Source organism: Xyrauchen texanus, chromosome 5 (assembly GCF_025860055.1).
Source record: "Xyrauchen texanus isolate HMW12.3.18 chromosome 5, RBS_HiC_50CHRs, whole genome shotgun sequence".
Classification (NCBI taxonomy): domain Eukaryota; kingdom Metazoa; phylum Chordata; class Actinopteri; order Cypriniformes; family Catostomidae; genus Xyrauchen; species Xyrauchen texanus.
This window is the reverse complement of record NC_068280.1, coordinates 9,248,014-9,275,134: the sequence shown is the minus strand read 5'-3', so window position 1 is coordinate 9,275,134 and position 27,121 is coordinate 9,248,014. Positions and strand designations below refer to the sequence as shown.

The 27,121-nt window shown below is 37.6% G+C and overlaps 1 protein-coding gene across 1 annotated transcript in view; it reads left to right on the top strand.

Moving 5' to 3' along the window:
* LOC127644272 (EVI5-like protein) overlaps positions 1-27,121 on the top strand; it is a 75,316-nt gene that overhangs the window by 30,412 nt on the left and 17,783 nt on the right. Inside the window, exons 3-19 of the mRNA XM_052127384.1 lie at positions 1,481-1,670; positions 2,074-2,298; positions 4,408-4,482; positions 4,623-4,748; positions 7,444-7,587; positions 7,869-7,958; positions 9,644-9,741; positions 9,835-9,895; positions 10,095-10,148; positions 10,509-10,541; positions 11,129-11,269; positions 18,529-18,645; positions 19,476-19,616; positions 20,951-21,112; positions 21,528-21,674; positions 21,964-22,059; positions 22,151-22,246. Coding sequence (XP_051983344.1) covers positions 1,481-1,670; positions 2,074-2,298; positions 4,408-4,482; positions 4,623-4,748; positions 7,444-7,587; positions 7,869-7,958; positions 9,644-9,741; positions 9,835-9,895; positions 10,095-10,148; positions 10,509-10,541; positions 11,129-11,269; positions 18,529-18,645; positions 19,476-19,616; positions 20,951-21,112; positions 21,528-21,674; positions 21,964-22,059; positions 22,151-22,246 — 1,996 coding nt within the window. The remainder of the gene's footprint in view (positions 1-1,480; positions 1,671-2,073; positions 2,299-4,407; positions 4,483-4,622; positions 4,749-7,443; positions 7,588-7,868; positions 7,959-9,643; positions 9,742-9,834; positions 9,896-10,094; positions 10,149-10,508; positions 10,542-11,128; positions 11,270-18,528; positions 18,646-19,475; positions 19,617-20,950; positions 21,113-21,527; positions 21,675-21,963; positions 22,060-22,150; positions 22,247-27,121) is intronic.

The window sequence follows — 27,121 nt, the reverse complement described above, 5'->3', positions numbered from 1 at the left end:
TTATATTTAAATATAACTATGTATAATTATTTCATCATTATGTATTGAATTATTGTTATATGAGGGGCTTTCTCATCAAACATTTGTATGTGCAATTAATCGTGATTAATTAATCGGGACACCATGTAATTAATTTGATTAAAATTTTTAATCGATTGACAGCCCTAATATATATATATATATATATATATATATATATATATATATATATATATATATATATATATATATATATATGTTTAAATATTTTAAATAATTATGTATATTTATTTCATAATTATATATTGAATTATTGTTATATGAGGGGCTTTCTCAGATATTTGTATATGCGATTAAATGCGATTAATTACACGACACCGTGTAATTAATTTGATAAAAAAAAATATCGATTGACAGCCCTAGATTTAACATGATTTTAGTGTGATGAAATCACTTATAAACCTTTTCTGTGTAAAGTTATAGCCAATTTTACAACTCCATTACAATGATAATGTAATGTCAACAAACCCTAAAACTACTATACAATGACTAAATTTAAACAAATTTAATTTACAAATTAAAATCTAAAATTACAATTTAAACAACTTTGAAAAGCTTCACATTTCTGTTTAAACCTTCCAAAAAATGCTCATGTTCACTTTTATTGGCCCCATTCACTTCCATTGTAAAGACCTCACTGTAACCTCGATTGTTGCCTTTTTTAAAAGAATGAGTCTAAATAAATGTTTGTGGTAATCAACATTATGCCACTAATGCTGTCAATTTAGCTTAACTTCTATTGAACCTGGAACATTGCTTTAAGCTTCTATTTGGAGCCCCTTGTCACTATAAGCTGTCGTTGTAAAACAAAAGGTAAACAATTTTACTTTTGAGCTCCACGTAAACATAACAGCATAGAGGTTTGGACCAACATGAATGAAATAAATAATGTCCGAATTTTCAAGATGGGTGCTATTCTTTTAACATCCATGCATTAGAGGACATTGGAGGGTGTTGTGTGTAATCCCTTATGCTTATGTACATGAAATACTTTACGCCTTGACAAAGGCTTCTCTGTGCAAGCTTAAGAGGGCTGTGCATGGTTTGTCATTTGACCTGTGAGTACCATATGTGAAACCCAGAGCAGTTAGGCTCCTCTTCCTGTGACAGCTGAGATGTAACAGGCTTTCACTATTAATCATTTGTGGTGGTTGCCTAGCAACCACAAAAGCAACAGTTCCGATGCTGTACGTAGAACTTAAATAGGCTGTTTAAGAGGGCTACAAATGCAGTCGTTGAATTTTTTTAAAATGTTCTCTGTACTTCTGTCAGACGAATCTCCAGGACTGAACAAACCTGTAACCTTTTGTAATAAACTTTGGCACGTAACGCACAATCAAACTTACTATGTTTGCTTGGGGGATGAATAAATGGGTGACAAATAAAAATAGCCATATTTTGGGTGTCATCAGTTAATCTCAATTTTTTATTTTGCATGTAGGTTGTTAGAGGCAGATTCTAAGTCAATGCGTTCAATGAGTGGATCTCGGAGAAATAGTGGCTCCTCTTTGGTGTCAAGCTCATCTGCATCCTCTAACCTGTCCCATCTGGAAGAGGACACCTGGATCCTGTGGGGACGCATCGTCAACGAGTGGGACGAGTGGAGACGAAAAAAGGACAAACTTTTAAAGGTAATATATGGTCCTGAATGACAATTCCCAAAATGTGTACCCACACCCATCAATAAATATTCTGTCAAAATGTACTAACTCTCATGGAGTTAAAAAAAACCTGTATGACATTCTTTCCTCCATGGAACACAAAAGGAGATGTTCAGCAGAATTTCAGTCACCATTGTCATTGGTGTCTAAGGCTGTTAGTCCCAAACATTCTGCCTAACATCTCACGTTCCATGAAAGAAAGAAAGTATTACTGGTTTTGAACAACATGAGTTCAATGAATGGTTACAGAATTAGCATTTTTTGGGGTAAACTATCACTTTTAAGCCTATAAAACCCTACATGATGAAAAGAAAAACATCTGAAACTTGTATACTCATCTTTTTGTCTTTTTTTTATGATTCTCATTTCACAGGAGCTAATAAGGAAAGGCATTCCTCATCATTTCAGAGCAATCGTTTGGCAACTGTTATGTAATGCCACTGATATGCCAGTGAAGAATCAGTATTCTGAACTCTTAAAGATGTCATCTCCCTGTGAGAAACTCATACGCAGAGACATTGCCCGTACGTATCCCGAACACGACTTCTTTAAAGGCCAGGACAGCCTGGGGCAGGAAGTGCTGTTTAACGTCATGAAGGTAAGACGTTGTGAAAGACAGAGATGGAACAAGTCAAAAGAAAAAAAAAAGGAAAGAAAAAGCACAAATCGAGGTTACAGTGAGGCACTTACAATGAAAGCGAATGGGACCAATTTTTGGAGGATTTTAAGGCAGATATGTAAGCATAAAATTGTATTAAAGCACTTGCTTTAACCCTTTCATACCATTAATAACCGGCCCCCACAGAGGAACATCACACAAATGTGTTTCTGCAGCAGCCAGTTATGTTACAAGCTGCCAGATTCAAATCAGCTTTTGCGCCGACACACAGCTTTGCCCGAACAAACGCCATTCATATTAGCACAAATATTGAATCATACAGCAGGGCTTGACAATAAGGACTTCCCGATGGCCCGGGGCCAGTGTGAGAGAGATTCAGGCCAGTTGCTAGAACTGTCATTTGCCCGATCGGGACAGTGCTGCATGTATACATTTAGTTCAAGCAAACAACAAGCGAGAGAGCACAAATATTACATGGAGAGAACAAAGTCTTCTAACTGAGGAGCGAACGCAAGTATATTTATCTTGCAAATGCATAGTGTACTGGACACGCCAAAGCACAGTCGCGTGCAAGATCGTGCAGACACCAAGCGCACTCACCTAGCACTGTCCTCGGAGCAGTGCAAGTGTCTTAGCAGCAGCTATTACCAATGTGTAGAAAATAGCAGGAAAAAACCCCACTTAATGAATTTCGTAGTGGGATTAACATGTTTTGCAACATTTTAAGTATCCCCGCACATTCCGTGTTCACAGTGCGTGAAATCCCCGCATTTTTCCTTTTTACATGTTGGTGAAAATGAGTAATCCACACATTGGAACACAAGAAATCAACATTTTCAGTGTTTGACACACACACACACACACACACACACACACACACACACACACACACACACACACACACACACACACACACTCTTCAGGCAAACTGTACTCCTTATATTATTTGTCCATTTATTTTTGTATATAAATTAAAGAAATACAACTAATATGGTACAGTAGACATAACTAGTTTATTCATATGTTTACCATGGTATATAAAGTTTTTAATTTTTTTTATGACAAGAAATCAAGAACTCAACAAACTACTCATATACACTCCGCCCCCTCTACCGGCTGTGCAGTGTCACGCTCAGAAATAACTCACTCTGGGGGGCACTGCAGGAGATTTTAGACCATACTCATGAAAAGGTTAATTCTGAAAAAAATTTACATTGTCATTTTTACGGCAGTTTTAGGGTTTTAGTGTTTTTGGCATTACATCATCCTGGAAATTAAGTTGTAAAATTGGATTTAGCTTTACACATTAAAGGTTAGTGATTTTATCACACTAAAATCATGTTAACATATTATTTATTATGCATTATTTTGTGGCTATACTTTTGAAACAGTGAGTATTTTACGGTTTACGTATTGGCCCCATTCACTTCCATTGTAAGTGCATCACTTTAAGGTTATTTGCCTTTTTTATGAGGGATGAGTCTAAATAATGTTTTGTGGTAATCAACATTGTGCCACAAATGCTGTTGATTGAGCTGAACTTGTATTGAACCCGGGATATTCCTGATCAATAAGATAGAAACAAGAACTGAACAAAAAGTCATTTTCACTCTCATAAACAAAAAAACCTTCTTATTGATCTTGATATAACAGTTCATTGTACTTTCAGAACTCCTCCATTCTGAAAGTACAGCCTCCTCCAGTCCAAAACAGTTTATTAATACTAAGCTGCAAAAATAGCATATATTTTTTTTCTGAAGAAACCAAATGTTAGAAAAGTGGGGCTGAAGGTCCCTGATCATTTCTGTCTAATCGTAACAGTTTGAGTGGCTTATTTCAGCCTGTATTGTTTTGTGATCCTGTCAATATAATGCAGGTTTTGCAAAGAGAATGTTATTGAAGGATGGGGAAGATAAAAAATGTATTTGACCATGACAGCAAATCTGTGTGCCATTCTTGAGAGCTTTGATGAACTGTACTGTGATGATCAAATGCGGAGGAGGGCGTTTCGTAAAGGCACAGCAAAACAATGGCCTGTTTAATTCTAAGAATCAAAAACTTGACTAACATTATTGGTTGGTCTCCTAGGCATATTCTCTGGTTGATCGTGAAGTTGGATATTGTCAGGGCAGTGCCTTCATCGTAGGATTACTACTGATGCAGGTTTGCTACTTCAGCTTTGTTATAATGAACTGAATATGCGTACGAAATTAATGTAAAGAGATGTTTGTGAGCCAAGAATATTGTTTCTCTGTTTTCAAAAGCTTTGAATGAACTCAATTTGTCATTCATTTTGTGTGTAGATGCCGGAGGAGGAGGCCTTCTGTGTGTTTGTTAGACTAATGCAGGAGTACAGGCTTAGAGAGTTGTTTAAACCCAGTATGGCTGAACTGGGTCTGTGCATTTACCAATTTGAACACTTGCTACAGGTAAGAGAAACCAATTAATCGCAAGCTAATTAGGATGTGCATGTAATGTTGTATTTAATATAATGTCTTGTATAAAATGTATGGTATAAAGATATTCCATTACTACTCATTCTCATTGTTCTTTATTCCATTACTAATATTTCTTAGGTTATGCTAGTACATTTTTTAAATGCACAGTTTAAGGGATAGTTCACCCAAAAATGATGTTTATGACTTTCTTTCTTCTGCTGAACACAAACAAAGATTTTCAGAAGAATATCTCAGCTCTGTAGGTCCATACAATGCAAGTTGATGGTGGCCAGAACATTGAAGGTCCAAAAAGCATAAAAGTAAAACTCCAGTGATTGAACCTTTTCTCACGTGAGTTTCTCCTGTACTGACAGACCCCCCCCCCCAGTGTGATTCTCTGTGATGTGTGCTGTAATAAAAAAAAATCTTACCTTACACTTCACAGCAGATGCACTGGAGGACAGATTATATCACAGAAAGTGCACTGAAGATCATATTATATATTATCAAACATATAATGTGGTTTTTAGATGTTTATAAGGATTGATTATGATAGATAAGATGTGATTGCAAATGCGCTTGCGGCTATGCGCACCACCATATTGATTACATGCAATGCAACATTGAATTCTGAGTTCATGATAGAAGCATAGAAGGTTCTAAAAGCCTAGTTCTTCCACTTTCCCAGCATCGGAAGTGGTTAGAATGAGTGACGGATGTAATGGGAGAAGATTGAGTTGACTGACTAGTTTGTATATTCTTTGTTTGATGTCAGAAAACAGCGCGCAGGCTTTAAACTTTTATTTCGTGATTGTTTGAAAGTTTGTAACATAAAAAATAAAGATATTGTGATGTTGAAAAGACTATTTGAGCCGCTGGTTCATTATGATAATCGTTTCAGTCCCTCTTTTGCTGGTAAACAGCAGTACGAATGCAGATCAAACTAGTTTGATCGTACGTGTCTGAGCCCAGCCTAGTATAATCACACCGGTTTGATCGTACATACGAAAGGGTTAATCCATGTCTTCAGAAGTGATATGATTGGTGTGGGTGAGAAAAAGATCAATATTTAAGTCCTTTTTTTTTACTATAAATCTCCTTTCACACGGCCCTCCTATGCACGTTCATGAGAGTTCTTCCATATTTGCCGATTTACATGTGCAAATATTATTTAAAACAGAAAAAGAAGAACTCTGTCCTCTCGTGAATGCACATAGGAAGGGCTGGTAAAAGTGTAAATTTATTGTAAAAAAGTAGTTAAATATTGTTCTGTTTCTCACCCACATCTATCATATCACTTCTGAATATATTGATTTAAAGGGCACCTATTATGGCATTTAAAATGTTCCTAATATTGTTTTGGGAGTCCCCAACAACAGTTTTACATGCATGCAATGACAAAAAACACTTTTGTTATCTTATAATATGCATTTATGTTTACCTGATTTGCTCACCGACTCCCAAATGATTCGTTCAACGACTAATTTTTCCAAACCCCTCCTTTGCGTGACGCTAATCTGCGGTGATTGGTCAGATGACCCAGTCAGTTGTGATTGGTATACTCTGTGCAGAGATTGTCAGAAACGGAACGCCCATCACCGCTTTGTAGTAAAAAAATCAAAATCAGAGAAGGAATATGAGTTGATTTATGTTAGCGATCATTGCCCAAAGTTCGGTGGTAAACACCCAATCAGTTATTGTTTGCGTTAGCCCAACGCATAAACATATTGGTAAAGCACTGCATTACTACAAGTTATTGCTCTATTCTTTATGACAACTCCAATAACATTGATAAACATTTCACATATTTCAAAAAAATTGACATTGGAGACCTAGAAGCTGCGCTGAGCGTAACTTACACAACCTTCCTTCAGTATCAACCGGCTCGCGAATCCACACTTGAAAGCATTCATGTTCGTAAAGCAATCGTCATTAAAATGACGCGAACACAGCACAAGGTTGGGGCTATACTTGTGTGGTATAGTTGTAAATATAAACTCTAGCCACTGATTCTTCACATGCTCGTCCCTGGGCAGTGAAAAAAAGGTCGCTTTTGATATGCACTTCAGAACACAGCGTCTTGTTGTCAACATGATGTTTTCAAGTTTTCCCTGGTGTCTGCGCGCGCAATGAGTGGGCGCGGCCAATTTGATAATTTTCCGTCTTGACGTCACAACGAAAAGGAAAATGACTCATTGGAAAATCGATTCATTACATTGACTCAGAGTCGACTCCTACTTTTGAGAGACAATAACTTTTTTTACGGTGAACTTTTATATATAAAACTTTGCAGGATGTTTTTGTTCACTTAAATCTATGTTACACACTACATGAAAGGTAATTTTCTAAATTCCATAATAGGTGCCCTTTAACCACTGGAGCATATGGATTACTTTTATGCTACCTTTATATACTTTTTGGACCTTCAAAGTTCTAGCTACCATTCACTTGCATTAAATGGACAAAGCAGAGATATACTGAGTAAATGATGAGAGAATTTTATTTTTTTGGGGTGAACTATCCATTTTTAAGTATATTGACTTAAGAGTAATACCATGCTTTTCCACAAGGAGGCAGCAGATTTACAGTATATTGTCTGCAGTTGTGTCTGGCAAAAAGTAATAATTTTTTTCTGTCACTGGGCAATTGTTTTACTGGTATCTCTTCTGTTCTCTATCCCCATCAGGAGCAGTTGCCCGAATTGAACATTCATTTCCGTTCTCAGAGTTTCCACACTTCTATGTACGCCTCCTCCTGGTTTCTCACGCTCTTCCTCACTTTCCTGCCCCTGCCAATAGCTACACGTATATTTGACATCTTTATGTATGAGGTATGGACAAAAGAGACTTCTGTTTGTGTGTTTCCGACCTAGCTACTTTTATTTAGTCACAATGTTAAAAGTAATTTAAGAACAGTTCATTTCAGTGGAAAGTACCCATGTAGATAGCTTGGTAAACCTGTGTGAATGTGTTGGATGTGTGTTTTCAGGCTCTGTAAAGGTGTGATTTTATTTACCAAAAATGAGTAAAAGACAAAAGTAGTTTCCAGGATGTGATTTAATAAAATAAAAAAATCTGTATTTATGTGATAATTGATGTGCTGTTTTATCAGGGTTTAGAGATTATATTCCGAGTCGGGATGGCGATACTGCAGTACAACCAGACAGACCTCATACAGCTAGACATGGAGGGAATGTCACAGGTTAGGAGGGGAAAAAAACTTTTTTATCACACAGTAAACAACACTCTCTTCTTACCCTTACTCACTTTCTCACTTGCAACTGCTCTCTACAATGATTTCTCTGCTATCTGTATTGATACATATAATAACAGTAACACTCAAAGTAATTGTTCACCCAAAAATGAAAATTCTATCATAATTGTTCTTTCTTATGTTCTTTTTATGCGGAACACATAAGGAAATTAATGAATATCCCTGTTCTTCTTTCAGTTGTCATTCTGTTGTTCAATACAGTGCCAGTTAAAAGGATAATTCACCCAAAAATGAAAATGTTCTCATCATTTACTCACCCTCATGCCATCCGAGATGTGTATGACTTTCTGCTGAACACTAAGAGAAGATTTTTAGAAGAATATCTCCCCTCTGTACGTCCTTACAATGCGCGTGAATGGTGGCCAGAACTTTGAAGCTCCAAAAGGTTTATAAAGGCAGTATAAAGGTAATCCACATGACTCCTGTGGTCAAATCCATATCTTCAGAAGCAATATGATTGGGGTGGGTTGAAAAAAAGTTGAATATGTAAGTTTTTGCCTTAAATTCTCCCTGCCCAGTAGGAGGCGATATGCATGAAGAATGTGAAACACAAAAGAAAGAACAAAAGAAAAAGTCGAAGTGGAGATTGATAGTAAAAAAGGACTAAAATGTTGAATTGTTTCATATCACTTCTGAAAATATTGATTTAACCACTGGAGTCTTGTGGATTACTTTTATGCTGCCTTTATGTCCTTTTGGTGTTTAAAAGTGTTGATACCCATTCACTTGCATTGTATGGACCTAGAGAGCTGATATATTCTTCTAAACAATTTTTATTTTGTTCAGCAGAAGAAAGAAAGTCATACACATCTGGGAAGGCATGAGGGTGAGTAAATGATGAGAGAATGTTCATTTTTGGGGGAACTCTCCTTTTAAAAGTGACTCACTTTAAAGCTGAAAAAAGGACTAAAAACTCATAAAAGTTGTTTGTGTGACTTGCGTATCTTATCTGAAGTCTTCTGAAGACATACAATAGGTTTTGGTGAGAAAGAACCCAAAATGTGTGATTTTGTTTCAGTGAAAATCTTGATGTCTGTTGTGCATTCATTAGTGCAGCTTACATTGTTTTAGCACTAAAAAGCGATGCTAAATTGCTAATGCTCGTGATTGTGCAACGGACGTGAACGTTTTCATTGAAGATGACTGAAGTTTTATGTTGTTTCTCACCAAAACCTATCAAATGGCTTCATGAGTGGTGGTGGCGTAGTGGGCTAAACCACATAACTGTTTATCAGAAGGTCGCTGGTTCGATCCCCATGGCCACCACCATTGTGTCCTTGAGCAAGGCACTTAACTCCAGGTTGCTCCGGGGGGATTGTCCCTGTAATAAGGGCTCTGTAAGTCGCTTTGGATAAAAGCATCTGCCAAATGCATAAATGTAAATGTAAATGCTTCATAAGACTTGGAATATGTTTTAAGTGTCACATGGATTCTTTTATGCTACTTTTTTCTGCATAAGACAGTCGTTTGGGTTTGGAACGACATGGAACGAGGGCGAGTAAATGATGATAGAATTTTCATTTTTGGGTGAACTACTTTAAATTTGATGTCTTTTAACAATCTAGTGCATGGGGATGATTTTGTATCATGTATGAATGTATCTGATCTCACAGCACTTTCAGAAGGTGATTCCCCATCAGTTCGACAGCTGCACGGATAAACTCATCCTACGGGCCTATCAGGTCAGATACAATCCCAAGAGAATGAAAAAGTGAGTGATCTAAAAATTTTAAATGGATTTTCACAATAATTGAGACAAGAATTGGTTCTGGTCTGTGCTGAATTGTTGCGTTCTCACTCACAGACTAGAAAAAGAATATACCACCATCAAGAACAAAGAGATGGAGGAACAGATTGAGATTAAGGTCTGTAAATGTGTGGACAGAAACAAATAAACAGCCGAAATATTGCTTTATACCTAGATTTGTGCACACTCTATATTTAAAGGTGAAGTGCGTAATTTCTGCACCATTTAATCTTTATTGTATTAATTTTAAACCTGTAATTCTGGAGAAGAATGAATTTAAATTGGGAATATCCTATTTTTTCTTCTAATTTTATCAGCGACTACGTACAGAAAACAGACTACTGAAACAGAGGATTGAAACCCTGGAGAAAGTGAGATGGCTTTTAACTCATATGGCCTGTTTGTATGAATCAAAATGAACCTTGATTAGTTTATGTAAACTGTAAATATCTGTATGCTGTGAGTCATGTAAACCTGTAAGCCTTTCTCTGTTGAAATTATTTCCCCACAATTCTCTCCCATTCTGTTGTACTCCCAAAATGTCTTTTTATGCTGCACCAATTGTTTCCCACTGTTTTTCCTGCCTAACTTTTAAAAATGTTCCCTCTTCTTCTCTTCATATGTATCTATGTTTTTCAATGTCTCTTTTTTGCTTGTCCGTATTCTGTTCTTTCTGTCCCTTTCATTCCTCTGTCTGTACCCTTTTTCCCTCTTCTCTCATGGTGTTGTAGGAGAGCGCTGCATTAGCAGACAGGTTGATTCAGGTACAGTACTGTCAAACTAACTAACTGCTCACTAATCCATCCTTCCCTTTCCCTCATGGCTTACCCACTTCCTCTCTTCATGCTTCCATGATTTCTCACTTAATCCGTTCTTCTTCATGGCCCTGCATTATTCCTCCTCACTTCTCAGAATGGACCTGTTGCATGAAAAAGAAAAGTGTTGTTTTTCTGTTGGTGTAAGCTGTTTCCCATCACTGCCTTGACAGCACATTTTTCTTTTTGGCTGGAATAATGTCCCAGAGGTGCTCCGAATGAAGGTTAACCCTGACACTCTACACCGGCAGTGCTCTTACCCTTGCATGTGGGATGTGGAAAATAGGTGTGCATCAAGGTTCTGTGTTGGGCCCATTAGCATTTTCTGATTTTATTAAGAAATTAATTCAATTCAGTGGGATTCTTTTTAATTCTTGAATTTAATGCAGATTATTTCTTTGATTTAATGTCCCAGAGGTGTCATTGCATGTAGTCCCTCTCATTACTTTGACTGGATTGGCATACTTATTTCCCCTTAACCTTTTAAAAAATAAAACGTCCCAAGATTTCTACTCACTCCACCTCTGCTCTCTCAGGGTCAGGTGACACGAGCTCAGGAGGCAGAGGAGAACTACGTTATTAAGCGTGAACTTGCAGTTATTCGGCAACAGTGTCATAATGCCAGTGAGAGTCTTGGGAAGGCACAGGACACCATACGAGAACTTCAGCAACACAAGGTAGCAGTGATTCAGGATCAGTTTTTGACACAGAGTGTATCCTTGAAAGTTCCCTCTATTTAATTTGTTTTTATTCCTCTATATATATATATATATATATATATATATATATATATATATATATACACACACTGCGTGCACAATTATTAGGCAAATTGTATTCCTCAGGATTAATTTTAATGTTGAACAAGCACAATGCTCTCAGTCAATCCAAAATGTTATTGAACCTCAAACCTGAATGTTTACCAAAGAAAAAGTGAGTTTTGTCTTTCTCAGCAGAATATATAAGAGTGCACAATTATTATGCAACTAAATTACAATTTTTTTTTCTCCCAACTTAATTGTTTATTCTAATTTTTTTGAGTAAATGCAACAAATAAGTAAGACAAAATAGAATTAAATAATATTTTTGGCCTTTCAAATGTATTTAGTGACCAGTATAGCCACCGTTTTCAATAACTGCCATGAACCTTCCACCCATGGAGTCTGACAGTTTCTTGATCTGTTCACGTTCAACTTTAGCAGCAACCACAGCCTCCCAAATGCTGTTCAAAAAGGTGTATTGTCTTCCCTCACTGTAAATCTCACATTTGAAAAGGGCCCACAAGTTCTCAATAGGATTTAAGTCAGGTGAGGAAGGGGCAAGTCATTATTTGGGCATCTTTGAGGCTCTCATGGCTAGCCAAACAGTGGAGTACTTGGATGCATGTGATGGGGCATTGTCCTGCGTAAAGATCATGGTATTCTTAAAAGCTGAAGACTTCTTCCTGTACCACTGCTTAAAGAAAGTACTTTCCAGAAACTGGCAGTATGTTTGGGAGTTGAGTTTCAGTCCATCATAAGCAAAGGTCCAGCTACCTTATCCTTAATGATAGCAACCCATACCAGTACCCATCCTTCAGCCTTCTTGACCTTGGCCATGTCTCTGAGCACTTGACACCTTGTACTTCTGGACACTTCAAGTAGGATTCAGTTCTGGAATATGGTGGCACTGGAGGATAATGTGTTCCTGGTAGCTTCACATTTAATTCTTCTCAAGTCTTTTGCAGTTAATTTGTGCCTTTTTCTTCTCCGAGAGTTTTTGCGCCCTAGTTGACTATTCGCAAAAAAACAAAAAACTTTTCATTGTCCAGTGGTCATGCCTCAATAGTTTAGCTATTTCAAGAGTGTTGCATCCATCTGAAAGTAATTTTACAATATTTGACATTTCAGTGTGTTAAATCTCTTTGTCGCATCTTCCTCTTTATGATGCGCCAAATGTTTTCTATGGGTGAAAGATCTGGACTGCAGGCTGGCCATTTCAGTTCCCGGATCCTTCTACGCAGCCATGATATTGTAATTGATGCAGTATTTGGTCTGGCATTGTCATGTTGGAAAATGCAAGGTCTTCCCTGAAAGAGACGATGTCTGGATGGGAGCATATGTTGTTCTAGAACTTGGATATACCTTTCAGCATTGATGGTGCCTCTCCAGATGTGTAAGCTGCCCATGCCACACGTACTCATGCAACCCCATACCATCAGAGATGCAGGCTTCTGAACTGAGCTCTGATAACAACTTGGGTTGTCCTTGTCCTCTTTAGTCCGAATGACATGGCATCCCAGTTTTCCAAAAAGAACTTCAAATTTTGATTCGTCAGACCACAGAACAGTTTTCCACTTTGCCACAGTCCATTTTAAATTAGCCTTTGGCCCAGAGAAAACACCTGCACTTCTGGATCCTGTTTAGATATGGCTTCTTTTTTGACTTATAGAGTTTTAGCCGACAATGGCGAATGGCACGGTGGATTGTGTTCACCGACAATGTTTTCTGGAAGTATTCCTGAGCCCATGTTGTAATTTCCATTACAATAGCATTCCTGTATGTGATGCAGTGCCGTCTAAGAGCCCGAAGATCACGGGCATCCAGTATGGTTTTCCGGCCTTGACCCTTACGCACAGAGATTATTCCAGATTCTCTTAATCTTTGGATGATATTATGCACTGTAGATGATGATAACTTCAAACTCTTTGCAATTTTTCTCTGAGAAACTCCTTTCTGATATTGCTCCACTATTTTTCGCCACAGCATTGGGAGAATTGATGATCCTCTGCCCATCTTGACTTCTGAGAGACACTGCCACTCTGAGAGGCTCTTTTTATACCCAATCATGTTGCCAATTGACCTAATAAGTTGCAAATTGGTCCTCCAGCTGTTCCTTATATGTACATTTAACTTTTCCGGCCTCTTATTGCTACCTGTCCCAACTTTTTTGGAATGTGTAGCTCTCATGAAATCCAAAATGAGCCAATATTTGGCATGACATTTCAAAATGTCTCACTTTCAACATTTGATATGTTATCCATATTCTATTGTGAATAAAATATAAGTTTATGAGATTTGTAAATTATTCAATTTATTTTTTACTCACAATTTGTACAGTATCCCAACTTTTTTGGAATCGGGTTTGTATGTGTATATATATATATATATATATATATATATATATATATATATACACAGGGTTGGGAGGGTTACTTTTGAAATATATTCCACTACAGAATACATTGTATTTGTAATGTACAAATGTAATTTGTAATGTATTCCATTAGATTACTCAAGGTCAGTAACATATTATAAATACATTGGATTACTTCTTCAGCCTTGACTATAAAAACTCTGCCAGTACAGTAAGGCAAAATACACAAATGGTAAATAAAAATACATTCCCTGAAAAACCTAAATATCTTATGCAGTGTTGTTTCTAAAACAAGATCAGTCATATTGATCTTGTTTTAAGGATTTTTAGATATTTTTACAGGAAAACAATACACAAATTATTAAGAATATGATTTCTATGATTGCCCAAATATCAAAGGACTTATGAAGAAATTATGATCCAACGTGAATTTCTAACATGCATGTAACTAGAAATAGCATTTTAGCTTAGCGTAAACCTGTCAATTTACACAAGGTTTATTTCCATTTCTTCTGCTCCAAATTTACTTCAAACATACTTCTCTGTCTGCTCGTATGAATGTAACACATCATAAGAAAGTGTTTCACCGCTGTTCAAATGCACTTTGGATCACATCATTTATATGTCTAAATGTTTTCCATCTGAAAGGACTAAATATTAAATGAAACAAATGACAATAAAATGCAAAGTAATCTCTTCAGTAATCAAAATACTTTTTGAATGCAACTGTATTCTAATTACAATGATTTAAATTGTAACTCTAGTGGAATACATTTACTTATATTTTGTATTTTAAAAAAGTAATCCCATTACATGTATTCCATTACTCCCCAAACCTGTATGTATTTATATATATATATATATGTATATACAGTGCATCCGGAAAGTATTCACAGTGCTTCACTTTTTCCACATTTTGTTATGTTACAGCCTTATTCCAAAATTGATTAAATTCATTATTTTCCTCAAAATTGTACAAACAATACCCCCATAATGACAACATGAAAGAAGTTTGTTTGAAATCTTTGCAATTTTATTTAAAAAAAAAAAAAACTATAAAAAAATCACATGTACATAAGTTTTCACAGCCTTTGCCATGACACCCAAAATTGAGCTCAGGTGCGTCCTGTTTACACTGATCATCATTGAGATGTTTCTACAACTTGATTGGAGTCCACCTGTGGTAAATTCAGTTGATTGGACATGATTGGGAAAGGCACACAGCTGTCTATATAAGGTCCCACAGTTAACAGTGCATGTCAGGGCACAGACCAAGCCATGAAGTCCCAGGAATTGTCTGTAGACCTCCGAGACAGGATTGCATTGAGGCACAGATCTGAGGAAGGGTACAGAAAAATGTCTGCAGCATTGAAGGTCCCAATGAGCACAGTGGCCTCCATCATCCATAAATGGAAGAAGTTTGGAACCACCAGGACTCTTCCTAGAGTTAGCCGCCCGGCCAAACTGAGCGATCGGGGGAGAAGGGCCTTAGTCAGGGAGGTAATCAAGAAGCCGATGGTCACTCTGACAGAGCACCAGCATTTCTCTGTGGAGAGACGAGAACCTTCCAGAAGAACAACCATCTCTGCAGCACTCAACCAATCAGGCCTGTATGGTAGAGTGGTCAGACTAAAGCCACTCCTTAGTAAAAGGCACATGACAACCTGCCTGGAGTTTTCCAAAAGGCACCGGAAGGACTCTCAGACAATGAAGAACAAAAATCTCTGGTCTGATGAAACAAAGATTGTAATCTTTGGCTTGAATGGCAACCAGGCACTGCTCATCACCTGGCCAATACCATCCTTAAATTGAAGCATGGTGGTGGTAGCATCATGCTGTGGGGATGTTTTTCAACGGCAGGAACTGGGAGATTGGTCAAGATCGAGGGAAAGATTAATGCAGCATTGTACAGAGACATCCTTGATGAAAACCTGCTCTAGAGCACTCTGGATCTCAGACTGGGGCGAAGGTTCATCTTCCAACAGGACAACGACCCTAAGCACACAACCAAGATAACAAAGGAGTGGCTACAGGACAACTCTGTGATTGTCCTTGAGTGGCCCAGCCAGAGCCCAGACTTGAACCCGATTGAACATCTCTGAAAATGGCTGTGCACCGACACTCCCCATCCAAGCTTGAGAGGTCCTGCAAAGAAGAATGGGAGAAACTGCCCAAAAATAGGTGTGCCAAACTTGTAGCGTCATACAAAAAATGACTTTAGGCTGTAATTGGTGCCAAAGGTGCTTCAACAAAGTGTTGAGCAAAGGCTGTGAATACTTATGTACATGTGATTTATTTATTTATTTTTTAATTTTTTTTATAAATTAAATTGCAAAGATTTCAAACAAACTTCTTTCACAATGTCATTATGGGGGTATAGTTTGTAGAATTTTTAGGAAAATAATAAATTTTATCCATTTTGCAATAAAGCTGTAACATAACAAAATGTGGGAAAAGTGAAGCGCTGTGAATACTTTCAAGATGCACTGTGTATATATATATATATATAATTATTGTGGCACAATATTCCAAAGAATTAAAATGTTTGCCATCGTAATCTTTCATTAAATTGTAAAAACTTGCCCCTACTCTGAAATGACTTGCCTTTTGGCTATTGTCACTTTGCCCTATTTGTGATCTAATCAATCGATAAAATCAAGTTCCCCCCTTTTTTCTTCTTTTATTTAGTTTATATCCGGGTTTATTTGGAAATACATCACATTGCAAAAGTCAAATGTGTTACAAACACACTTTCATGTTGATTTATTCATAGCTCATTATGTTCACTGTACACAGGGAGTTTTTAGTCAAAGGAATTGCTTTCGCATGACAGAATTACCCTGAACTATACGTCTACAAGCGAAAAAGGTCATTGACAGGTCAGAGATAGATGAAAATGACTAGTTTCTCTTCATTTTCAATATAGTACTAAGTTGACTGTTCATACACATTATTCCACTTTAAATTCTTGTCTCGCCCAAACAAGTTATAAGTATGAACGTTTAACTATTGACATCTAACAGATAGGGTATTTTGGAGATTTTGTTTTTGTGTAGGTGTCAATGACATTTGTGAAAAGATGTTGGGGTGTGGTGTGTGTGTGTCATGCTGAGTGTGAGTGACATGTTTCACACTCACAGTAACACTCTCTGGTCATATAGATTTTCCTGTGCTATTTTACTACCATAACTGTCCAACATCATATGGCAGTGCTGAGGTCAACAAATCTAGTGCAGGCATAGACACGGACACAAACACATGCCCACTGCTGCACCCATGGAAATACTTAAAAATGAAATGAATTTCAGAATTTCTTAGTATTGCGTATATTAGGTTTGTGCAAAACCTGAATGTCCATAGTATCCTAGTATGATTTGAGAAAGAACATGTTGTGTGCTTAAAAGAAGGCAAGGAAATCTGACCTTTTGTACAAAGAGTTTACTTGGTCAGTGTCACAAATTTGATTAATTTTGTTGATTCACAGCCACCTTTATAACACACACATGTTTAATTGCATCTTGTTATTAAAGCCATTCTAAATGTTTAACAGAGCTTGTTTTCTCATGTGTGAGTTTCATTTATGGTTTGCCTTATTCTATCTGGTCTGAAAAAAAGCAGTTTGGTTTCTAGCTAAGAGTCCAATCTATCAGCTTGCATGTTTCACATATACTGAGGTAAAGTGAGTGAGACTTTCCATTTTCGAAATATCTGAGTTAAAGCGATACAATGAACTGACTGGAAAGGTTGGAGAGAGGTAAGAAAAAGAGAAGTATAAGTCTGTGAGAACCAGTGTTCACACAAGTCTCCAGGCCAGGCCACAGCCCCTTCTGGTAGCCACAGTAAATACACAAAATACACAGCAGTAGCACACTCACATCAACACTGCCACTACAATGATAGATAACACTCAAATTAACTAAACAAAAAAAAAACCTCTGTTGATCTGAGTAGACACTTGCAAAAGTATGTTATTTTATGTTATCTTATGATATAAATGTTTTGCAACCTAGTGGTTAATCTTGGCTGGTAACTGAAATGTTGTTGGTTCATACCATTTGGATGGTCACTGTTGTCGGCTAAAAACAGTGGGGGTAAAAGCCTCAAGGGGATGTTTACCGGCCTTAAAAGTGGAATCCTCCATTGGGTTGAATTCAAAGAGACGCTTTTTGTCCTACAGGGACATCAGTACACATAAGTGTTCATTTTTAAATCAGTTAAAGGTGGAGTAAGGGGTTCTTGAGAAAGAATTTTACAAAAAGTGTATTGATTAAAATGACTTACTCTCAGCGAGTAAAGACGCTGACTATCAACCCTGGAGTCGCGAGTTTGAATCCAGGGTGTGCTGAGTGACTCCAGCCAGGTCTCCTAAGCAACCAAATTAGCCCCTTTGCTAGGGAGGGTAGAGTCACATGGGGTAACCACCTCGTGGTCGCTATAATGTGGTTTGCTTTTGGTGGGGCGCGTGGTGAGTTGTGCGTGGATGCACAGAGAATAGCATGAAGCCTCCACACGCGCTATATCTCAGTGGTAACGTGCTCAACAAGCCTCGTGATAAAATGCGAGGATTGGCAGTCTCAAACGTGCAGCTGAGATTCGTCCTCCGGCACCCGGATTGAGGCGAGTCACTATGCCACCGCGAGGACTTGGAGCACGTTGTCTGGATGACAACTGCATGTACTGAGCTTGCACTATATTTAGCCTCTTTACAACTGTTTTTCCAAATGGAATGTGGAGGTCATTATAGTCTGATGTGCAGGCATCAAAGTTTCAATACTTTCTGTTTCTCTTTCTCTATCTGTAGTATACAGAGGAGTTTGTGAATGGGCTGCAGACTCAGTTGGAACAGTCTCGTCTACAGGAGGCCGAACTATTGAGTGCACTAAAACAAATGCAGGACAAAGTGCTTGATCTGGAGAAGGTATGTAGGTGTCAAGTTTCACCGACATTCCCCATAAGTGTAGCAAAACCTGAAATCGCCTACATTGCAGGGACAAGCCAACAGTCCCCATGAGGAAAATGGCTTAATAAACACGCTAAATAATGTCTTAATGAAAATCTAAAAATGAATAAAGGTTTGTAAGGGTTTAGAGTTAGGGGTAGGATTTAGTGGAAAGGATTATCAGCCATATATAGGCAGCATCCCAACTGAAATGAAAAATACATATATTATCATTATCTATAGTTTTCATATCTGAATTAAATTACTTAGTTTAGACATGGAACTCTGAATGTATCTGTTAGCCAATCAGCTCACCCACATGTTGTATGTTAAGCCAGTATGCATACATGGTGTAAGCTTATTTGTCCTTTGACTTGTAATCAGATAGCCAATCAACCTGCATTTTCTCTCTTTGTCTAACATTTAAATTTGCTCCGTTTACAAGTAAACCGGTTTCCCTGCAGCACGCTTCGAGAGGTTTCTCACAATCCTCCTTCACCCCAGCTGCAGCTGTCTAGATCTGCTACATGGGGATTGTATTTATGTCTAATTTTGCAGCAGCATGTCTACATGCTTGATGCCGGAAAGCCGCAAAAGATACATGCGATGTTGCCTCAGAATGTGGCCAAAATGAGGTATTTTATAAGGTAGCATAATTTTGCAGCGTACAATTTGGATGCCTATAATGTTGCGGCTTACTACGTTTTGGTATAGAGATTCCGTTTTAGAAGTTGAATAAAGGTGCATTCTCTTCTGTGTATATGTGTTGTGTTTGGGTGTATTAATTGATTCTTATCTGGATACTACAGATGAGCAGCTTTCTGCCAGATGAAATTAATGTAGCTCAACTTCAGGAGGAGTTAAAGCTGGTGAAACTGAGAGAGCAGGAGACACTACGTTCCTTCAGAGAGATGCAACAGGCTGTTACTGACCTTAACCACTGCTGGCAGGTGCAGCAACTCTACACAACTCTACTGATCTCTACAGCCACCTTACTGAACTCCACATAACCCTTATGAACTCTACATACAACCATTCATCTCTACACAACCCCTACAGATCTCAATACAATCTTACTGAATTCTTCACAATCATACTGAGCTCATCACAGTTTTGCTAATATCTATACAGTCCTATTGATCTCTGCACAACTCTACTGAATTCATTATTCATTTACTGATCTCTGCACAACTCTATTGAACTCTACATACAACTGTAGATCTCTAAACAAATCTGCTAATCTCCAAGTATCTCTATTGAACTGCATACAGCTCTGCTGAACTCTGCACAACTCTACAGATCTCAACACAATATTTCTGAATTCTGCACAGCCATACTCATCTGTTCACAACTCTGCTAATGTCTTGAAAATCCTTCTGATCTCTGCAAAACTCTATTAAACTCTACACAACTCTACAGATATCAACATAATTCTACTGAGTTTTGCACAACCTTACTGATATGTACACAACTCTGCTAAACTCTACACTCTGCTAATATCGTCACAGCCCTGCTGATCTTTACACAACTCTGCTGATCTCTAAATACAATAACTGATCTTTACACAACTCTGCTGATCTCTAAATACAATAACTGATCTTTACACAACTCTACTGAACTCTAAACAGCTCAACAGATCTCAACACAATCCTACTGAATTCTGCAATTATATTGATCTCTAAACAACCTTATCTCTGCACAACTCTACATACATGTACTGATCTCTACACAACTATACTAAACTTTACACAACTCTACATATCTCAACACATTTCTACTGAAGTCTGCAATTATATTGATCTCTAAACAACCTTATTTCTACACAACTCTACTGAACTCTACATACAAGTACTGAACTCTACACAACTATACTGAACTTTACACAACTCTACATATCTCAACACAGTCCTATGGAATTCTGCAATTATATTGATCTCTAAACAACCTTATTTCTGCACAACTCTACTGAACTCTACATACAAGTGCTGATCTCTACACAACTCTACTGAACTTTACACATCTCTACATATCTCAACACAATCCTATTAAATTATTCACAATCATACTGATCTTTACACAACTCTGCTAATCTCTGCTCAACTCTACTGATATCTGCATACAACTACTGACCTCTGCACACAACTCTTCTGAACTCTACACAACCCACATTACACTACTCATTGTCATCTCATTTGCCAAAATAAGAAAGAATTCTCTTGCATGGCATGATACTTTGTTGGACCCTCTGCTGCACCTTAAATCTAACTCTAATTCTCTATCAAAGCATCATACATCTTGTGGAGGAGGAGGCCATTGGAAAGAGTCTCCTAAAAAGAATGCATTGAATGAGCTGCAGGATAAACTGATGAGTTTGAGACTGCGAGAGGCTCAAACTCAGGCTGAACTCAAAGAGGTCAAACTTAAGAACCTGCAGCTGGACAGCCAGGTTAGGACTACAACATCCATACATTAATGCACATAATGTAGTACACACATAGCCACAGCTCCACTGACACAAATTGATAATTGTAATCGACAATCGAGTTGACAAAAAATGAACTGCAAATCAACTAGGTTGTGTAATGGAAACAATGGTAGTAGGCCGAAATACCTTGCCCTTGAGTATTACCTTAATGTTTTATTTTTGCTTTTATCCTCCTTCCTATTATATTGCTTTCTCCATTTCAAAGGGCATGAGTAATAATAAAATGTGCATCAGTCTCTAAAGCACAAGAAAAGAATAACTCACTTAAAACTGGTTGATAAAATTACATACCACATTACACTTTATAGTGTGGATTAATAAACAACATACAAGACAACAAATACACATCCTCACTCTTTCCCACCTGTTTCCATAGAACCAGATCAATTGTAAGCTAGTTAGTCGGAGTGAGCAGGAGAGCGCTGCGCTGCAAGAGAGGCTCCAAAATGCTCTTTCTCACAACAAAACACTACAGAGCCAACTCAGTGAAATGAAGAGAAAGCAGACCGAGTCTGACTGCAAGGTACAATGCATTCACAGTAATACAATGCAGGATGGGTAAATAAATGAATTCTAGTCAATTGGGTAAGAATAAACAGACAATTAAACTGCAACTGAGTTTAAGCAATTTAATGGATGGATGGATGGATGGATGGATAGAGCTAATATTATGAATCAAAAATCAATACAATGACAATTTGTAGTTTACACAAATTTATCATGTTTAATTTAGTTTGAAATATTTATTATTTGTAAATGTAATGTTTGTTTTTTATTTTAGAAAATGACATTGTCTGCTGTCTATCTTTTAGAGCAAAGAAGAGGTGATGGCAGTGCGTCTAAGAGAAGCTGACAGCATGGCAGCCATGGCTGAACTCCGCCAGAAGATAGCCGATCTAGAAATACAGGTGAGGGGTGCATGCATGTTTTTCTGTTACAGGGTTGCGTGTGTATATATTGGTCGGTATAATCTGGTGTTTGTTTATGTATTGCCTCCAGAAAGAGGAAGGGCTGATCCAAGGCCAGTTGAATCACTCAGACTCCAGGCAGTATATAACTCAACTGAGACAGCAGATCGCTGAACTCAAGAATGAGGTGGGACAAACAAACACACAAGCACGCAAAACACAAAGTCAAAGCTTTTATTTTACTTTTTATTTTGTAACATTTAACTGTCAGGAAAACAGATACAGTTCATTGAACGCATGTTGATGTGTCTGTGTGTGTGTGTGTGTGTGTGTGTGTGTGTGTGTGTGTGTGTGTGTGTGTGGGTGACAACATTCCACAATAGTGGCAAGTTGCATGGGTAGGTTGTCACAATTTAACTTACCACAATGTAACTCAGAGTGGAACTTGCCACTAAACCAGTGGCATATGTTTCATGTGAACATTGTGGGGTGACTGGGGAACATGTTCCCACCATCAATGCAACCAAAACAAAATCTGCGGCTCTCTCTAGCCCCATTTACACCTTTAACATGCTTTTCGGTGATCAGACCACAATCGGATTGCACTTGACCACATTGAATGCCAGGTATAAATGCACCCAAGACTCATTGTGAATGGATCGTGATCGGATCATTGAAACCACATTTGGAACCGAATCTGACAACATTCAAAGAAGGTGTAAATGCAAATGCATTTTTGTTATCTGGACACAGGTATTTAAGTAATAATTATGTGATGACCTTGCGCTACAGTCAGCAGTTTTTAAAGTGCTGTGTTGTGTGTTCTTGCCTTTTTCTGTTAATCCATCTCAGTGTGAAGAAAACAACAGACACTGCCATCTTGCAACCTTGTTACGTGAACAATTAACAATATAGCATGAATTATTGCATTGGAATACACTTGGAATGTCACGTCCCCCTCCTCAAATCACCACTCGCTCGTGTCTCTCCTGTTTTCTAATCATGCGTGTCATACATGGAACTAGGCTCCACGCGCGCATTTCTGATGAGAAGTATATACAAAGTGCAGAACGTGAGATGAATATCATTAGATATGCTTCGACGACCCGAAATTTAGCTTTGTCGGTTGTCAAAACAATTTCTGTGAAAAAAAAAAAACCCTGACTGTTAAAGTGATAGAAAGCATTTGAATTATTCATCAGTGTTTTTGACATTTGGAAAAAGACACAGAATTTTTAGTTACCTCAGGCTCTAATGAAATATGTTTTACATTTTGCAAGGGTAAGTTTGATCGGATCACTATTCGATCACAGTGGAGATGCTTTTGAATGCAAGGTGTAAATGCAATCCAGCTAAAGAATATCCAGATATTATCCGGATATGAAACGCATGTTAATGAAATGTGTAAATGGGGCTTTAAATCTATACCTGCAGTAAAAAGCCTATTATAAGCTTTTCAGCAAAATTAAATTAAAACAATTATAAAGCACAAAAAGGTTCATTGAACATCAAAAATGGAAAAGGTAACATGCAAAAATATTAAAACATGGTTTTGCTCAGCAGGTATTTTATTTAACAATTGTATAAATGTATGACTTTTAAAACACGTGACATCCTGCTAATATGTGCAATTAGGCCTGAATAGTGGTAATCGTTATGTGGACATCTTTTGCCCCCATATTTGAGGGTGAAAAAAATGTCACATTCATTGGCATTTTAATTTGCTTAGTAAATACATAAAAAATTCACTGAGGTTAACCTACAATAATAATTTTTATTTTGAGCTCTCGGGTTGGTTTGACTCAAAATCACAGGAGTTACATTTTGGTCTGTTCTCACCCAAAACTGAAGACATTGATTAAACCACTGGAATCATATGGATTTACTTTATGTTGCCTTTATGTGCTTTTTGGAGTTTGAAGGTTTGGCACCATTCACTTTCATTGTATGGACAAACAGACATATCTTCATTCAAATATCTTAGTTTGTGTTCTGGGGAAGAGAGAATGTCATACGAGTTTGAGATGTCATATGGGTGAGTAAATTAAAATGTTTGGGTGAACTATTCCTTTAAATTGAAATGTATAGTACAATACAAACATTAATGCAGTGGTTCTCAATTTTTTTGGTCACGCCCCCCTTTGAAACAAGAACTTTATATGTTATTGAAGGGCCGATAGCGGTCTGTCCGCCAGACGATCTCCCACTCCTGCACATCTCCACGTCAGAAATTTGTTTCCCTCGCACTCACACCCATGCATTATATTGAAATTCTTCTGAAGCCATTCAATAGTGTTGTGTGAGGAACAGACCAAAATTTAAGTATCAATTCATCTTTTCCCCCATTTGAAACTGGTACGCACAAGACACCCTTGTTTACATATGCACAGCTGTGAGCGCACCTGACACTAAACGCTTTGGGCTGTATTATGTGTGTGCGTATGTATGTATGTATGTATGTATGTATGTATGTATGTATGTATGTATGTATGTATATATATATATATATATATATATATATATATATATATATATATATATATATATATATATATATGTGTGTAAATCCCATTACATGTACATCCTTTATATATTTCATAAGCAGTTTTGTCAGTCTTCCTATATGCACTTTGCCACCGTTTATAATGCACATAGCGTTTACCTGGCTTTTAAGTGGTATCGCAGTGTTTTTCTTGGCATTGGGGGCCCTCCCTGAAAAGATAAAACCACAATAGAAGCCAAAAGAAAATCTTTTTCCCCATTAACTCCGCCCACCCCAAATTCACTCACACACAGACAGATGGCTTTGATGGTTTTATGCTGTGGTGCTTACCCACGCACACAGTTCTAGCTTGGTCTCACGAACATCATCTGATGATGCTCATTTGTAGAGAAACCTTTCGTGACAGGAGGGTGTGAGAGTGTGTTGACATTATCTTTCTCTCGTATTTATTTCTCTCCCTTTCACCTCTCTGTTCATGTGTCACTCTGTTCTTGCCTCTCTCATCTCATCGTTGTCATCCCTCTTTTCGGTTTTACTTTGTCATCATCACTCACGTTTCCTTTCGCTTGATTCTTTGCTTGTGTCAGTGTTTACACACAAATGTGAAGTGTATTTGCTCCAGTTTCATGGTTACTGTAATCACTGTGGGCACTTTCAAAGGACGGGTTTTAGATGAGCGTTTTACATATGCTCAAATTTAGCCACAAAATCAGGTTATGTTCTGTAGCGCTACCTCAGAATCTGTAAATGTGTGATTTTGGATCAGAATGTAAATGTTAGGAGAGCTGAATTTTAGGGACTGAAAGCGAAATGCCACACTGCTAAGCACAGTGTACACTAAAGTCTACGTTAGCAAATTTTTTCCTTATAAATCCTATATTTACTGTGTATTTACACATTTAGAATCAATGAGTTAATCCTAAAGCTGAAAAATGTTGCTTTCAGAGGCTTTATATGGAGTTAGGATGAAAATATGGTGCATTTCGAACTGTTCTGAGACCAGTGCAGACAGCGCACTGGAGGTTAAGTCATTCACTAAATAGGGAGCAAGTAAGCATCCCATAGCTCTCTATGCATCTATGTGCATTCAATACAAACTTCCTATCAAAAGTTCAGTTTCAGGCTGCAGATGATGTTTGGACCACTCAACATGTTTGGCGGACATGGGACAATTGTTATCAGTGCATTGATTCAGAATTTATAATGTATATTATAAAGAATTTTTATAATTTATATAATGCAAAGCAGAATCCCTACATCAACACTGTCCAGAAGCTCTGCCGAATTTTAGTAGAACAGTGGAGTAGAACAGTGGAACCGTGTTTTTTGGACAGATGAGTCCTCATTGCAAACAGTTTTTGAAAAACACAGCCGTGTTCTCCTTGCCAAAGTGGAATAGGACCATCCGAGCAGTTATCCACATCAGGTCCAAAAGCCAGTGTATGGGCCAGGGGTGGGTCAGTGCCCATGGCATGGGTAACTCGCACATCTGTGCGAGCACAATTAATGCAGACAGATATGTAAAAAATTTGGAGCAGCATATACGGCCATACAGCAACGTCTTTTCCAGGGATGTCCCGGCATTTTCAGCAGGACAACTTCAAACCATGCTGGCCGAATAAACAGAGTATGGATGCTAGATTGGCCTGCCTGTAGCCCTGACCATCTCTAATTGAGAATGTGTGGCGCATTATGAAGCACACAGTATGGGAGATTAAGACCTGAATAATGGATGAATGGGGGAAAATTCCACTTTTTAAACTTAACAAACTTGTGTCTTCAGTTCCTAAATGCTTAATAAGTCTTATTAGAAGAAATGGTGATGTTTCACAGTGGAAAACACTCGACTGTCCCAACTTTTTGCAATCATCTGATTTGAAATTACTGTACATTTAAAAAAAACAATGAAATTCACAAGGTAAAACATCATATAATGTTTAGTTGTAGTGCTTTCAATATAGCAAAGGGTGAATATAATTTACAAATCACTCCTTTTTGTTTTTATTGTCATTTTGCATAATGTCCCAACTTGTTTGGAATTGGGGTATATTATCAAGCCAATTTCTATAACACAAACAATAGGGTGAATTTTTATCATTACAAAATCACACATTGAGACATATTGAGTAGTATATCTATCATATGTCATCATGTATATATCAGCAGATATCAGATTAGCAAATAGCTGTAGAAGAGACCACTAAAGCACTAAAGCACAGAGGAACTGCCTGCTCATACTTACAGCTTTTTACACATTTTGATTTGATATGATTACAGATTGAGATTTCATTGTTTCTTAAATTTGTAGTGAAGAACATTAATTGCTGAAATACATTTGTCTAAGGACTCATTTATTGAAATGTGGTGGGGGGATCTATGTGTTTTTCAATAACACATACTTTTAAAAATCTCGGTGATGTCCTAAGTCGGAAGTGCTGTGCACAGACTTTTGCTCTGTGGTTTTGGCTGAAACGAGTACAACCAGACAGAGGAAGTGAGAGGTGGGGCTTGTGTAGATCATTGTCTCTGGAAGCTTTTCCATTGGTTAACCACAGCTCC